At 40.5% G+C, this 17,488-nt stretch overlaps 1 protein-coding gene across 7 annotated transcripts in view; it reads right to left on the minus strand.

Annotated features, from left to right (window-relative positions):
* Nucleotides 1-17,488, minus strand: part of NCOA7 (nuclear receptor coactivator 7) — an 84,204-nt gene that overhangs the window by 12,064 nt on the left and 54,652 nt on the right. For 5 of the 7 annotated variants that reach the window (XM_061459982.1, XM_061459983.1, XM_061459984.1 and 2 more), the window contains 7 exons: nucleotides 14,708-14,787; nucleotides 13,758-13,865; nucleotides 12,245-12,343; nucleotides 11,090-11,215; nucleotides 8,592-8,776; nucleotides 6,157-7,220; nucleotides 4,552-4,720 (listed from right to left, as the gene is read on the minus strand). In XM_061459982.1, coding sequence (XP_061315966.1) covers nucleotides 4,552-4,720; nucleotides 6,157-7,220; nucleotides 8,592-8,776; nucleotides 11,090-11,215; nucleotides 12,245-12,343; nucleotides 13,758-13,865; nucleotides 14,708-14,787 — 1,831 coding nt within the window. The remainder of the gene's footprint in view (nucleotides 1-4,551; nucleotides 4,721-6,156; nucleotides 7,221-8,591; nucleotides 8,777-11,089; nucleotides 11,216-12,244; nucleotides 12,344-13,757; nucleotides 13,866-14,707; nucleotides 14,788-17,488) is intronic. The other 2 variants (XM_061459988.1, XM_061459985.1) reach the window with 2 other exon arrangements.

Raw genomic sequence — 17,488 nt, forward strand, 5'->3', positions numbered from 1 at the left:
GCAGGATGGGACTCTACCCTTGGCAGGAAGACCCTCAAGGCATGGGATAACAGCTCTGAATTTTGGAGCAGGAGCTCTGCACCAGCATGCTGATGACAATACTTAGTGCAATTCCTGAATGTACCAAGAAGGTAACATTCAGGGGAAGGAATGAGATTGTGTTCAGTTTGGTAGCTGACACTTTGGTGTGCTGGAACACTCTGCCCATCTCTGGTGCACCATTCCCAAGTCATCTCATCATCTTCAGCTTAGAGATGCAAACCCAACTGGCATACAGCAAGAGGCAAAAAGAATTGTTTAGCTTACAGGAGCAATACCCTGTAATAGCTTACAGAAGCAATACCCTGTAATAGCCTACAGTAACAGGAAATAATACAGATACAACCAAAACCAGGGACTGGAAGCCAGGAAAATTAAAGTAGGTATATAGTGCATTGAAAAGAGCAAAAACAATTATTGATAAAGTACACGAGACAACTTTTGTCAAGTTACAGTTGATTCTTGAGGGGAAATAGTAAATTCTTATTCTTCTAAAAGACTTTAATTTAGGAGGTCCCAAACTGACATCATCACCACAACCATTTCTGTTGATGAGCAACAATATCTGACTTCTTTGAGGGAAGAGGCAAACCAGTTTTCATCTCCAGGTCAGTCACAAGTCAGGGGGGTGGGGGTGTGCTACTTTACATTTGTGTCGGGGGGGTGGGGAGTGGGGTTGTGTGCGTCCTGTGATAAATATACAAAGGCTCAATGTCCAAACACAGCTCCTGGCCTAGAAACAGGAATTAAATCAGGAGTCCTACGACTTTGTTACAAACATGCCTGACTAGATGATGATCATTCATGAATCTTAAGAAGGTTAAGGTATCATAAGCCCTCATATGCTTATATGAGCTTAACCAAACTTGTATGAGCTGTAATATATTAAGCTATAGATACAAACGGGTTTTCAAAGTTTTCACCTCTATAGTTAGATACCTTATTTATCAGGATTCCACAAGTACTCTGTTTGTAAAAGGCTAATTCAAAAGGAGTCTAAGCTTTTTGCTACCTATTCCATTCCATTAACAGAAGTATGGAAGACTGATGCTTCTGCCCCAGGACAATCTTCGTTATTGTCCCTTTATGCAAAGTCCTACCGAAGTGCATGGAAGCATCACACAGGTATTCACTCCAGCTAGCTGTGCTCCAAGTTGTTCCAGATCTCAGCTTCAACCCTATCAACTACAGGGTGTTACACACTAGATACTAACAGGAGTCACAACCAAACAACAACTTGCTCTACAAAAGGAAACCCACAGGAACAGTAACAAAAATAAACCAAAACTCACCCAGTACCCCAAACCACCAACAAACCAAAACCCCCAAAGTATCACTGGGGCAGGAAGCAAAGACTGAAAAAGAGAAGCAACCCCTGCTACTTTTCCTCATTGAAAATCTGCCTTCTCTCAAAAAATAAACTTCCTAAAAAGCAGATGCCCTCTCAGCAGCATGAACTTGGTGCAGTATCTTTTATATCAACATTGATGCAAATTATATATTCATAAACCAAACCCATCTGCCAAATTTGTACTATAGATAATCAATGAGATTTACTTCTTGACTGAGAACTAGTCAATGCTAAAATGAGGAAATTATTTGTTAGGACATACCCTTATAAACAAAGAAATTCTACATTATTATCTCTGTCCCTAGTGTAAGGCATTTACTTCTGCAAGACCTTGAGGACACATCTGTGACATAATTACTGATCTACTACCACTCAAAATACACTAGGGTGGAAAATCTACAGACCATTTAAATGTAAATCCACACAGTAAGAGCACACACAGACTTACCTTCTAATACTATAAGCTATTCCCATTGCAAAACTTCTCAGCAAAAGAATCAACCTATTAGTGTCCTCTCTGCTTCGCTGAACCTGACACGAAGCTGCCCTACACACAGTAATCTGTATATAAGGCAGCTCCAGATGCCCACCACCCCCATTACGTGCTAAGGTGAGCACCACTGTGATCAAGCAGGCAGCACAAAGCAGCTCATTAGTCACTGATTAACTCAGCCGTGCTGTGCAAGTCATGGGGCCATGCATGCCTGGACACTCAGCACCCGGGAAGGCATGTAGGAAGAGAGATGACCTACAACAGTCGCAAAAGGCAGATAAGACTTACTGGCAGCTTTTCTAGATTATCACCCTAATCTCAGTATTAATAATGTTTCCAGAGGCTTCCATGCAAGTACATCTCCACCCAAGTGCAGCCATCCTGCAGCCTGCCGAGGCCCGGGAAGCAGTAGCAGTCTGCAAGAACTGCTCTGCTGGGAGCAGTGGGCTACAGAGCCCAGGCTCAAAATAGGGCCATTTTCACAACTAATGACAGAAACACTAAGAGATCATGGAAAAATGTAACTGTAATTAAATATGAAACAAAGGAAGATTTAACTTACACAGTGGTTACAGACATGCACACCAATTTCTTCACAATCACAGTCCAGGTTTGGTTTTGGTTTTTTGGTTGGTTTTGGGTTTTGTTTTTGGGGGATTTGTGTGTGGTTTAGGGGTTTCTTCTAATTATAATGAAAGGTTAAGAAGCTTCACAAGATACCATGACTGCACTGGACAAAATGTGTTTCATTTATGCTGCTTTACAGGCAATGAGACAAGAATAGTAATCTTGTTATTTTCATACATAAATATAAATTGCATTACAGATTTTTTTAAACTTAGTAAATTATTCTGATAAATTGTATCAAAAATACATTGCAAATCAATCCCAAATGCTCTACTGTCCATGGCACAGTCAAGATGCAACACTGATAATTTTGTACTATGCAATACCAGTGCAAGAACATCACAGGCAGGTAGGAATCGATGCATTTTGATTTGAGAAGGCATCAGAGTGTTTGGTGAAGACACTGACTTGTTAAGCAAAGACATGTCTTGCATTAATATGAAGGAGTGAGTCTCGCTTTTAATTTTTGTCCCAAGTTCTACATGATTTTTTATGCACCTCTGTGGTGTTAAGACAGGTGTGCATGAATAGCACCAAAATGACCCAACCCCATGCTACATTCACCATTAATTTTGATCATGATCTGAACAGCAGCCAGGACATCAAAGATCTGGCCTCTCAGTCAGCATGGCCAAGCACTGCTGAAACATCCCACTGCAGAAATTACTTTTTCCACATTCTAAAAACTGAAAACCAATCAATATCGCAGTTTATATATGGGTTGGGTCCCCTCACTATTCAGAAAATTTCTGCCCGTGTAAAAACAAGTTGAGAAGTCTCTTTCCAAGTTTGTGGTAAGATGCTTAACAGATAGAGCAATGATCAGAGACAATCTCTCTTCAGCTCAGCAGCTTTATTCAACATTAGATACACTACCCCAAAGCAATAAACTGACCTTGTGTTATGTTACAGCATCACTCCAACTCCTTTAAGTATTTACTCACACTTCAACCTAGAATTTTCTGAACCTGCCCTTTTGCAATCCCCAAGGAGCCAAGGACTGGTTCAGCAGATAGCAAGCAAAACAAAAGCTATCTTCAGCTACACTCCCAATGGCCGCATTCCAGCTGGATTTAATTTCTCCTCCTCCTCCCTGTGTCCTCCTCCCTGCTGGTCTGTTCAAAACACTAATTTCTAAAATACAGGAAATAAACACTTAAATCAACACACATGCTACAAATTTGAAAATAAAATTAAATATTCTGGAAAACTATTAAAAAAAGTTACTGAATCTTAAAAGAGACACCTCTGAGCTGGATCTCCAGTTCAGATTCTTCCTTCCTGGAATTTAATTTACCAGAAGTGTGATCACTGATTTCCCTGTTTTGGTTCATCAACACTAGAAAATTGCTTTAGCTGCCTTTTAGGAACAGAGGGACCAAGGATTTGATTCCTCACTGCCAGTGAAAATTCTCATGTGATTTATGTGTAAAAATCACATAAATCTCTTTGTTGTTGCTGTTGTTATAGTACTATTTAGGCATTTATAAACACCTACAGGCACATAAAATGTTAATGGATTTTATTGTGAAAGAAGGTGCCTTTTTTTTATGGGCCTGAAGGCAGACACAGCCACACCCATTCAGCTGGGAGTGTTTCCCTTTTCCAGATGATGCCCTTTGCTCATACGAAATAACAATTGTTTTAGGACTGGCACCCTAATGGATTCCTTGCCTCTCTTGCCACTACTTCCCTTTTTCCCTTTCCCTCCCTTCTCAGACTACAGCCAAAACCCAGATTACCCCTCGGTGCTTTTATTGTATGCTAGCTGCACGTATACCCCTCTTTTCATCTTCCAAGTGGCACCTGATCCTTTCTTCCTCCCCACTGGGAGCCATATTAAACCAGCAACAAATACTGCTTTATCGCCGGTATACAATGAAATGAGGGTAGCCCTCCCCTCATCTTAGCATCCTTGCTTCATTTCACACCTTGGACCATGTAGGAAAAGTCAGATTCAATTCTAGGAAGCACTACACATTTAAAAAAAAAAACAAAACTAAGAGACAAACACAGTCTTGTGCTAGGCACTCCAGCTTACCTTTCCCGAGGAACAGCAAACCAGTACTCTGGTTGCTTTATCTTTTTGCTGTACTGTTGAGACATAGCAGTGCTCTGAGATGCAAAGGACTTTCTCATAGGCTTGCCTACTTTAATGCACAGAAACATTGGAGGAGTCTTGCTCTTCTCCTCTTTTGAAGGAAGCATATCTAAATAAGAGACAGAAGAAATGGGCTGTTTACAGGCAAGTACAAATACTGCAGATGATAAAACATTATCACAAAGATTAATAATCTTGCACAAAGGAATACTCAGAGGCACCATACACAGAATTACACCTGATACATCATTCAGTAGCAAAAGCAAATCCTTGTTCATCCTAAACTGTGCCCATCCCAATTTCTTCACAGCCTGTATTCTTCTCAGCTGTGCAGCTATGTACAGAATAGCATATGATAAATCATAACAGTAAAACGACCAGGCTGAGTGCAAATGGCACACAAAGCAAGCAAGTGTTTGACTGGGCTCAGGAAACCCTTCAACTTGAAGGGTAACCCGGCACACATGCACACAAAGCCGATCAGCTCCTTAACTCCGACAGTTAGCCAGCTACACTAACACCTTTTGTCTGCACAATGCAGGGCCAAGCAAAAGAGCAGTCTAAGTTCCTTAGACAGCTAGTGCAACAAACAGTTGCTTCTTAAACAATAGCCTCAATTATACTGAAGTTGCCTCCTTCATTTTAAGTGTACACGCACAGCCTTCCCCCCCCCCCCCCCGGGAACTATCACCAAACACAACTTAGCAAGATATACACTCTTCCAAAAAACAGGAAAGTAATTTTAAGAACAACTGATTTTAAAATTAAGACTTCCATTCTAATTATCCCACATCAGCTGATACGAATCGAGGGTTATGTCCACTGGTTCATTAAACTACCAGGAGAGGAGCATCAGTGCTCCAGGATGGACTAGTGTTTAGAGGCACCAGGCTGCAGCAGAAATAGCAATATGTGTACACATTACCTAAACCAAGACCTTATTTTGTTTATGCTTTCCAGTAACAGCCTGAATTTTTTTTATTATAATCCAAAAACCAATTAGGACAAAATGATCAGGCAGTAAGACTCTACATATATTCCTATTTATCACTTCTTTAAGGGTTTCCATAGCATGAAAGACACTACACAGATGCAATTAGTGTCAAGAATACTTTGGTACCCCCCATAACAGCAACACACTGCTACTTCAGATACTATCAGATATTAACTGACAGAATTCACTGAAGCAATAAAACTTACCAATACAGAGTGACAATTCCTAGGCTATGAAATGTCCCTGCCAGTAATGTAACTGAATGACATTTTCTCCTTAAAGCCAGTAAACAGAGGTAAATTATATAAACACAGATCACTGAATATGGAAAATACTCACAAGCTACTTCTCAAACTAGAACTTTAGAGTATTCAAAAGGGTTGTTTTCCCTCTAAATAGCAGATAATTAAAAATAAAATATGCAAGAGTCAAAGAAAAAAGAAGCAGGTATTACAGAAACAGGAACTTCAGAGCAGAAGGCTATCAGTTCAAAAGTTACCGTCAGAATGCTGTCCAAGTCTCAGAGGAAACAATGATAACCAGAGACCTACCTTCAATTGGCACTTGAATTTTCTGCAGCAGCCACAGTCTGATTTCTGATTGATTGTCTAACTGTGTTTCTTGACAGGTCTTGTCTATAGCTGGTACTAACGAAGAGTCCACAGACTCTTTCAGATCCTTTTGCTCTGCTGCTGCTGAGCTGCTTTCTAATGAAGGTGCTTTCCTTTCAACACAGCAGGAATCAAGCTCCATACTTTTAACTGTATGGACTTCATTAGCTTGGGACTTTGAACAGCTAAGTGTAAGGTCTATGCCAACTGCTTTATTGTTTTCACCTTTCTGGATTTCAGCCTTGTGTAAGTCTTCAGATGACTGAGACCCATTCCCATCCTTATTGAGGTAAAATTCAATAAGTTTATCTTTCTCTAGCTCTTTCTTAGTGTCCAATGCAGTCTCCACCTTACCTGTTGGGGAACTGACACATTTGTTTACTTCTGGAATAACATCTTGCTTTTCACACAGCTCTAAGTCTAAGTCAGCTTTAGGTTCAACACTGTCCTTTTTTTCCAAGGAATCAACTGTCAATTGCTCCTGGCCTTCTGTAGTGTGTATGGTTACCTGCTGCTTAGTTCTCCCCAAGTCCCTGGGGTCAGCCAGCAAGCTTTCCATTACTGAGACTTTCTTGTCCAACCCTCTATCCACATGAGATGACGTCTTTTCCAGCTCAATGAAGTCATCCTCTCCTTCTCCCAAAAGGGATTTTTCTTTGGTTTTGATATCTGAAGCATTTTTTTCCCCAGAAGGTTCCTTTGCACATGGATCCAAAGCAAACCTTTCCAAACGTTCAGTGGCAGTGATGTTGTTGGAAAAATTCAGTGACTTCGACTTGATTGAGCTTGTACTCTCAGATGACTGAAGAACTTCAAAATCAGCAGACTTCTTATCTGAAGGCTTTATCTGTTTGGCACCCAAAGCAATGGATGGATCCCCATTCTGCTGCCTCTTTTCCTTGCTAAGGGATTTGAATTTGCTGAAAGGATTGATGTCTTTCTCAGAAGATAGGTCTTCCCATTCTCCTGGCCTGTACAGAGGACAAAGATCCTTTGGTATGTCACTGTCAGGGAAAATGACGGATGTACATATGATGTTAAAAGTAAAATGGAAACAGAAAAAAAATCGGAAAAGAAAAACTAAATAATATACCAACTTAACTGAAGCTCTGAAACGCAATAAAAAATTTCTCCAAAATAAATATACATCAGGGAAAATAAGTGACTTGAAAGAAAATGGAGAAAAATGCAAAAAGGATAATACCAAAATAAAAGGAGTAAGCCATTTGGCAGAATATGCCACATGGGTGAAGAAATGGTACACATGTAATAACAATGTGCAAGTCATCAGAACTTCAGTAACTGAAAAATCACAGGACATGTATTCAGCTGCTGGGATTTAACTCATAACAATATTAATATAGTTATTTCCCACACCACCCATGCTTCCCTAGTCAGCACAAATATATTTTTTAGAAGAAAGCAAATCACAGATGAGCTGTATACCATTTGAACATGTTTAGTGCAAAAGAGTAACAGGCAAAGGAGTTGGAGTTTCTTCCTTTTATTTTTTCTCTAGCACTCAAATGTAGTGTTTGAATGCAGACTTCCCCAAAGACCTGTTTTTAAAGCAGGACAACCATAAAACATTTCAGAATGAAAAATTCTTAAAAACTTAACAGCATACAACTTGAACTCTTCATTGCCACTAAGAAGTCTGAGGTGAATGAGAATACAAGATTCTCATCACTTAAAGGTTACTAAGAGGGTACTAAACACTCTAGTAATGCGTGTAACAAATATCTGGAATGTTTTTCTTGAAATGAGAAAATGGACAGAAGTAGATGAATTTCACTGATCAAACAAGTGTTGCCTACAGTGACAAACCTTGCTTACAACAAATACACAAGCAGTGCCTAGGCTATGCATAATAAAAGCAGTCCACCCCAGAAAGTCTATTATGTATTATAAATGGTAACTATCAATGCGTTTCTGGTTCTGAAGTGGAAATATTCCACAGACCGGTATTTCTCAAAGTCCTGAAGATGGAGGTAAGGTGGCTATTATCTTCAAAAGTTTTAAATATTCCTCTCGGAACAGCCCTGGTAACACAACAAATGGTCCAAACTGAGATGGTCCAAGAGCCCAATGATGGCAAGCCATCAATGCTTTTAATTATTGCATTTTACTCATCTCCTTTGCACACTGGTTGTCACATTCACGACCCATTTTTCTTTAATGCCACTGAAGTGTTCTAAAAGGCAAGTCTAAGAACAACACAAGTGAATCATTCCTTTGCTGGCACTTTCCTCCCCTGATTTATTTTATTCTGCTGCATCAAAACACTTTCCTTCTGTTACTCCCTGTACCCCCTCTTTATGCATGACCCTTACTGAAAATCTGTAAACTTAAGTTCAGGGAAGAACACTCCTTACGATGGCAATGCATCTTTAATCTTCATGTGAGAGATGTCATTGTAGAGAGCAATTGAGACAACCTCCTCCATGGGGCAGATGAGCCCATATTCTTCACAGCCATTCTCAATTACCAGAGGATCAGACTTATGTGGGTCAAACATGATATTGTTTGGAGTTACTATCATGACTCCTCCGACTACACCCTAAAATAGGAGAAAGAAGAGTTAGCACATTACATGTACTTCACTTATCATTTGGTATTGGATGTTCATTACTATCCTAAAAAGAAAAACCTCTCTCCTACCTCTTCATATACCATCATGCAGTGTTTGCTACCAAAACATTTTAAATCAAACTAGACATCGTATGGAGAACAAGGAAATAATTGCTTAGTAACATGCCAATTCCTGGCTGATAAGAAAGAACACCTGAACTGTTCAACTTCCAGTACTGGCTTCTACAGGCTGAAGCTGCAGACTGTAATCAATCTCAGACAAAACAGATTAGTGGATTAAATAAAATAAAATAGAATATTAATAATAAAAAAGTACCATTTTATTCTAGATACAGCCACCTTCATTTGATATATGAATTTAGATGCAATCAGCACACTTGAAGGCAGTTTTACTCATGGAAAAGTCAAGGTTACTACTTCCTATGCCAAGCTATCTTATAGGCCTCCTTGATGTGCTCTCCCTACATGAAAAGCACTTCTATATATAAGGACCTGATATGAAACAGTTTCTCCCTAATTTAGAAGCAGCTTCTACCACTGATTCAAGCATATTTTGCATGGCTGTAGAAGACAAAAAGTCTTCAAAACATACACTGGCCATGGACTTGATAAGAGGCTACATCAGCCATTATTCAGCCTCCAACCATGACAACTGACCATTTTTCAAGGTTTACAGAGGATGGAGCAATGTCTTGCTTCTGTACCCTGTCATCCAGACAAGCTACAAAATTCACCAGACCAACTCAGAAGCTCTATGTAAATCATGATGTCTAACAAATAGGAGCTGCAGAGCAACAAGACTGACCTACTGTAGATATTATTAATTATCCAAAGTCTTCCACAAGACAAGTCAAGGAAGACTAACAAATAGGCAGGTAAAGGACCACAAGCTTGGTTTGTTGTCTTTTTTTAACCTTGTCAAGCTGATGGCTTGGCACTGGCAAGTGGGTACATGCATGCCTGCTCCTTTATAAAGCAAAGTGTATATGTATTTCCCATTTGCTTCTCCTGTATGACTCGCATACACATGCCTAGTTTATGTTTGGATGAAAGAATCAAAATCAAGTGCAGAGGTTTCTCCCACAGGTCTGTATTAGCCAGAAGAACAATACATCAGTAGGCTGTACCTCCTACCCAGCCACTGCAGGAAGCAAGGAAACAAGGGATTTTAGCTACACTGGCAAAAGAGCCATCAGATTGTTCTGACCGCAAATTATTTTTTCAGTCCTGCAGCCATAAAACTGGCAAGCTGTATCCTCTGCACCTAGCATGCATCACATAACAAAGCAAAAGTACTGCCCTAATTTACATGCAAGGCATCAAGTAGGCCTCTGTTACTTTCCACAAAACAGCAGATTGAAAAATTGCAGAGTGGTTTAGTACAGTCTACATCCACTCGATGCGAAAAGAAGCGAGAAACTGCAGGTGTAAACACATCCATCTTACAATAGTCAGGACTAAGGGAAAAGTATGTTTAAACTACAATGGTTAGCATCTCCAGTATTACAAATTCCAGAGAATTTGAAAATCCAGATGTCTAACTGAAATTAGAGTCAACAACAGTAGATATATCAAAGTAGACAGTTCAAGAAGACACTGTCTTGCAGCCTTGAGAAGAGGGTAAAAATACTGCCCAAGCTTTGTGTCATTGTTTCTAAAACGACTGCTGTAAGATTTAGGGTTGCAGTCCTAGTGGGAACATGCATGTTACAAGAAAGCTTGTAAGAAAAAAAAAAAGGTTATATCATGCAATATTTATCTTTTTATTAGGATTTGCATGACTGATATTCATTAGTGAGTACAGAAGCAACATAGATGTATTTGAAAATACTGCTCTGGAAGCAGTTAAAATTTACCTTGAAGTCATAAATGAAATAGGTAAGTATGTGCTCATTTTCTGAAGCTGTTGCTCAATGGGATGGAAGTGAACAACTAATCCTGATGTGACATAGCTCTAAAGAGCAGCTTCTCTGTGTATCTAGCAACACACTCTTAAACAGATAATTCTCGTAAAGTAAGATATGGTAAGGGAATGAAGACATAGAAGAGGTATTCTTTCATACAGCAATTATTACAGATTAGGCAGCTGAAAGAACAAAATGATACAGCATATTACTACAGTACCAATGAACACAGCAGTGACAGATAAAGCTACTGTAACATTTACACTCTTTACAAAGTGGAGCATGTTTTACTCCCCCAGTATTCATCTCTCACTTATCCAAACAGATTTCGCTTCTAAAGACTCCCAAACAATGCTCAAAAGCCTGGTTCCACCTACCTTACCATCTGTGAAGTAACGACAGTTCATTTTTAAAAATTTGACCACCACAGGCTCATCCTCTTCTGAAGTAGAGGACAGGACTCTCTCAACTGGTTTGAAGGCCTTTCTTGCCAAATCAGCATCCTTAAAAAAATAAAAGGCTCAGTGCAGAGCGGCAAGACCAGAATCGTATACTTTTAGGTTCTGGGCAACAAAAGGCCAGGTTCAACCAACCATTTTCCTTTCGCTTAAGGAAGAAAAACAGTGGTCACATATGCACACTCCCCACAATAGCATGTGTGGAAGAAAAACCTCATAGCATGGCAAAAAACCTCCGTATAAGTAACGGGCAAGAAATTACAAAATGCCACAGCAAGTCAGCTCACCAAAATTCAGTGAGGCACTCTTATTTTATGAGAGGGCCAGTCCTGCCACCTTATCTACATTGAAGACCTCTGCACACAGTGAGTGCACTGGTGGGATTCCCCATGCAGGAGGCACACTGCAAGACTAACGTAAAACAGTTATTCACTCCAGATTTCTCTCCACTTTCCTTTTCATTAGTTATGGATTTGAAATGTCGTAACTGCTTTAACATTATCAGGCGGACAGCTAAACTCCCTAAAACAACTATCTAAAGTAATCATGGCCAATCACCCTTCTAAGGAAAATGAATGATCAGCTACGCCAAGGCTTTCACAAAGATTAAATTCTATACAGAAGTACCACCATAATATGCTCAACTAGAAAAAAACCTGACTGCTCAGACTAAACTAACAGCCTCTGAGTTCAAGGTTGCCAGTGCAGGATAAAGGCTCTGGACTGCAGAGCAGCATAAAAATCTCCAGGGTGAAACAACAAATAATTTCTCATATTTAATTTTTTATTATTTAAAAACTATACACTACACTATTTTCAATTGCTTTGACATGCTCTGGGCCCAACTGAATTTGTGCTGCGTGTCTATGCTTAGACAGAATTCCCTTAATTTGGAATATTTTAAAGAGATTGTAAATTTTGTTGTACAGGAAATTAAAATTAACGTTACTGAATACACTTACAAGGCGTGAACTGTAACCTCAAATATTTGCTATTTACACAGCTTTGAATCTCAGCTTCAGAATCAGAAATTAATTTCTGAGTTGAAGACCAGTGAAGCAATGTTTGACTTACAGGGAGTTTATCATATTCAGCATCTGATGATGAAGGAGAAACGGGAGCACCAGCATTGAAAGAGAGCCTCGCAGCGCTTGTTTCTGGCACAAAGAGAACCTAAATACAAATGCACATGTCAAAACAGTAAGACACAAGCTTTAAAAAGTTATTCACTATAAATACTAGAAAGGCAACCCAGTACTGATCATTCACAATTGCAATGCACTCCTTATTCTAGAGTCTCTCTTCATAGGAGGTGATGGTGGGGCATATGCAGATCTAATTAATTACAAGATCTAGCTCTACACTTTGTTTAGCAGGACAGGCAAGAAAATAAAACATTTTCCACAGACTGAGAAGCTCCTTTTCCCTGCCAAATTTACAGTCTCTGGTCGTCTTGCAACTATCGCAACTACAAAACAAGTAACTGCAAAATTACTATTACTAATCATTAATTTGTAACAGCAAATTCTGGTCCAAAGAAAAGGCCATTGCTGAAGATGGGGGATTTTTAGTGCTAGAAGTTTGTAACACCTCACTATAGGTTGGTTTTTTCCAAAAAAATATTTGCATTTCTAAATGTAAAAAAATTTCTTTATACGAACCAGCACTTTGGCATCATGTACTACATTTAAAATAAACACCAAGCAAATAAAATAAACCATATTATGCAACTGTATATAAAAATATAATGCTTTAATTTTCACATTCCCTCACAGTGAACATCACAGATTTTTAGTACAGCAGTACTAAAACTGCAGTACTGCTTTGGACCTCCACCCCAAATAAAACCACAGTCAGATGTTGCAAGTGCCAAAGTCAAGAAAGACACTTCTAAAATTAAAAAAATGTTCACAGTTTTGTTTTAGACAAAAACTGTTCAGAAAAATAAACCCATTTTCTTTATGCCAATTTTTGTCTGCTGGGTGTTCTTAGGCAAGTCATGCCATCTCTTTGTGCCTGCCTCAGTTTTACCAACTGGGACACTCCAATTTCTTTGTGAAGCAGAAGTAAAGATCTGCTCTTCCTGAACCAGGTGTTAGCCTTCACATTTGCTTTTCCATTACCTAACTCTCCCCAAAACAGTCTATCTCCATTTATTTCTCATCTCACAGGAGAATGACTCATCCCCAACATAACAGCAAAGAGCCATTTCAATTACTGTATCTAACTCTCTAATTCTTTAATGTATTATACATAGCATTTATCTAAGCTTCCCAAGAATTCTACCCTCTTGCAACAGCTACATTACCCTCTTGAGCTTCAGAGTCCTTTGTAAGCTTTAGTGACAGCAAATAAATAACAGGGGTCAGATACAGCAACTACAAAGCTCCCCCCCCAACTCCAGGTAACAATCTCCCCTTTGAGGGATTTACATTACTGTCCATTACGCTGGTATCCAGCTACTTAAAAGATACGTGAAAGCAGTAAAAAGCTTTTAAATACACAGCAAATAATTAGGTTTCAGGTCCTTAAAAGAAAACAACCAAAACCAAACAAACAAAAAAGAAAAACAACATAAAAGATTTACCTGGCCTGGCACAATTGTCTGTGTGAAAAGTTTATTGAGCTCCACAAGCTTGTTTGGTGTGATGTTAAACTTTAATGCTATGCTGTTTATGGTGTCCTGATTCCCAGCCTGAAGAAAGAGTTGAAGCTTAGTATACCATACTTAACACATTCAGCACAGCAGAACTAAAAGCATATAACAAACTGGTTGCAGTAGTTTGATGATCTTAACACAACCTCTGTTTAACAGGTTACATGGTAAGCGAGCATCAATAAAAGAAAAAAAAATACACTGAACTATACAGCAGATATAATGGAGAAGTGTTACAGATGTCCCTCCTTTCTCATAAAACTTTAAAGCAGAACCACCTTATTTAGAACTGGTTTGGCAAGTGGGAAAAGGACAAACACTGCAAAGTTCATTAAACCTTCAGCAGTCACAGCGTTCAGGCATTTGTGCTGTTCTAGGCTGGGACAGATGCTCTGCATGATGGAGAGTGAGGTGCAGCTCCCACTAAGGAACCTGGCCACTCATACAGACTTTCTGGGCAGAGCAGGCCTTCTGAGCCACTGCCGCAGCACACTGCCACCCTGCTTCAGCTTAGAGAAAGAGGTCTCATATCACCTCAGGACCAAGCACAGACCAGGCAGCTGATGACCCAAGCAGCACTGTGGAATGGAAGTATTTTTCAGGATAACAAATCAATTGCTCTAGTAAAGAGCCACGGTGCAGGAGTAAAAATAGGACTGGCAGTTGCGAGAAGAGGCAGAGAACCTGGGTTGAACAGTAGTTCAGGATGTGAGCCTAGCCCCTCCCATGCAATGATATTTGGAGCAATCCCTACTAAGACCGGTACAAGCTGTAGCCAGTATTCATTTAGTGCTTTCAGTTTTGTGCTATTGGCCCCCTCTCGATCTCAACAACTCCATTTTCAGAAAGCAGACATGAACAAATCACACACTGATACTTACAGTGTATTCTATGGTACCATGGGGTTTCTGAGAAACCATTTTTTTCTCTTTCTTTTCATTGGTTTTGTTTTGATTGTCATCTGAAGAGGAAAAAAAAAGATTCAAGTATTCAAGTAATTGACTTTCATGGTGTTTGCCTGTCAACGTGTTTTGAAAAACATTACAGAATTTTCAAATTTCAGCTGTGAACAGGAACAAGAGGACACACAGAAAATATCTATTAGACCTTAAAATTGCACTGCAAGGCAAGCAAAATTTCATCAAGTACAGCAGGCTTAGTATTCTTGCAGGATCTCTGCAAGAATAATGTATACATAATACATGCTCCCATGGTTTTCTCCATGATTCCTACACAATTCACCTGTTAGATACAGGTACTTTGTGTGATGAGCTGCTATGAAGGCTGAGGTAGAAACCACCAGATGAACGTATGCACAGACACTGCATCAGTACAACCACAACAAATCATGGTTAATCACCACTTCACCACCAATACATCATATTTAAGTACTACTTTAAACTCTGAAGGTAAATGTATGCCAAGAGTCCCGCATAACAGGCTTGCGTGCAGTACAGAGTCAAGAATCAGAAGGTATAAAGCTTATTTAGAAGACATTTTCCATCAGCTGCAATACACAAAACTCCCTGCACTTGCAAGACTCAAAAGGCACTCATGAGCTCTCAGCAGTATGAGCAGGGCAGCTATTTCCAGTTCTTACTGGAGCAGAGGGCAAGCAAAGCAGAGGACGAGGGCCAATGCCCACTGCCCAGCTAGCCCCAGCCCCACAAGGCTCCCCCTGCCCACCCAGAGCCCAGACCCACGTACCTGGGGGTGGTGAGGGCGGCACACAGCCCCAGCTCCAGGAATGGGGCTGGGGTGCAGTGAGGCTGTGCATGGCCGCTCTGCTTGTCCAGCTTGCTTGCTCCTGGCCCCTCGGAAAGGTCCTGCTGCCAACGGCACGGGGCTACAGCCCGGCCAAGACAGGGAAAAGAGACAAGGCAAGGCAGGGCTCGGCCCGGCAATACCAGCACCCAGGGCCAGGAGCAGAGAGATGATGTGATCCTGGGAAGACTGCTCCTGCTCTCCAAGCTGGCAGCTCCAGGAGGAGATCAGGGAGGAAAGGATGGGAAATGGCAGCACAGGGCTTCTGCCTCGCATTCAGGCTTTGCGGCAACCTTTGCTATTTCCAGACACCGAGAGGCAGATAGTAAAAAGAAGGGCGAGGACTCACCTGGTGCACTGTAATGTACACAAGAAGAAAGGAGGGGCCTGGAATCGAGCTGCACCTGACCCTTCTGCCGGCCCATTTCCACAGCAAGGTTAATGCTGGGGGCTGCCTCAGCATCTTCCAGAAGCTACATGGTCAGGGGCGGTCTCCTTCAGTTACCAGAGACTCACGAGAGATGAACACACATCAAAGCATTACTGCAGGTGTACATCCCACACACATACTACCTGCCAGGGATGTGGGCAGGAGAAGCACCATGGTTAGCAATACAAGAGACAGCAAAGATGTTTTTCCCACAATGTAAGAGGCGGAAAGCATGTAGAGACTAAACACACACAATTTAAGTACATGTGGATAGTACACGTGGCGTGAAGGACAGAGGTAGGATGAGGGAGATGAGGACGATGCTGGCTTGCCTTTCCCTGATAGCATTTTGGAACAGAGCATCACTCAATGATCTCAAACTTTTCACCTCTGAGAACGGAGACCCACAGTAAAACTTTTAAATATTTCCAACATTGTCAAACCATCCTCCTCTGATCAAAGTCAAAGCAGTCTGTGGTGAAGGATGGAAAAACGGGTAATGACAACATTAATGACAACATCAGCAGGGCACAGCATCAAGCCACCAGAAACACAATGCTAACATAACAAAGATGCAGCAAATTTTTACATACAACTGGCAATATGGACACAATTCTGCCTGAACAAACTCCCTCATCTATCCATGTGTGCATTCATGCTATTTTGTGCTACAAAAGAGATACCACTTCAATTACTCCAGGTTAACGAGAACTACATATCACACCCATGCAGGCAAACTACCCAAGCTGCCTGTGACCTATCACTGGAGACTGACAAGGAGGGTTTATAGGTAGACTTCATCTTCTAGTAAACTATTTAGTCTAGCTGGAAAAAGTACACAAGTTTTCAGATATGTTAACCCTTGCTTAGTTCTGAAAGAGCACACAAGGTAGGAAACAAGAGCAATTATTTCATACTAACTAGACAGACATCAGCAAGACCTTGAGGTGGGGGATAAAGTAGCCTAGAGAGGGAGGTGGGGGGACAGATTTTGTAAGCCCACTTACTGTATATGGAGAGGACAAGGTCACAAATTATGTTCTACATGAGTGGACACATCAGAAGGGTAGGAAGCCTGGCTAAGCAAGCAAAACACCACAATACACTATTTCTCCAGTTCCATTATACTCTCTCAGTTCTCCTCTAGGAAGTCAAATGTTTTCTGACATGATGTGAAGACAACTAGCTCTAGTAGTAGTCCCAAAGGCACTCAGAGCACACGGAGACTTCAGTAACCACATTTCTTTCAGACATAACTTTAATTAAGAGACCCACATCTCTGCAAGCTTTAAAATAAATGCCACTTCTTGAATAAATAAATGGCTACTTCTTGAACTTGGACATATAGTGGTGAAGTGACTCACAGTTCTGCCTCCCAAGTTTCCCTACACATATACTGAAGATGGGACTGCACAACCATGAGAACTGACTAGGTGCTAATGCAAATTCGGTCACACTGCATTTTTTA

The sequence above is a fragment of the Pezoporus flaviventris genome, unplaced genomic scaffold, assembly GCF_033815535.1.
Source record: "Pezoporus flaviventris isolate CSIRO_AGI_PZ_B2104156 unplaced genomic scaffold, CSIRO_AGI_Pfla_v1 ptg000031l, whole genome shotgun sequence".
In the NCBI taxonomy this organism is placed as follows: Eukaryota; Metazoa; Chordata; class Aves; order Psittaciformes; family Psittacidae; genus Pezoporus; species Pezoporus flaviventris.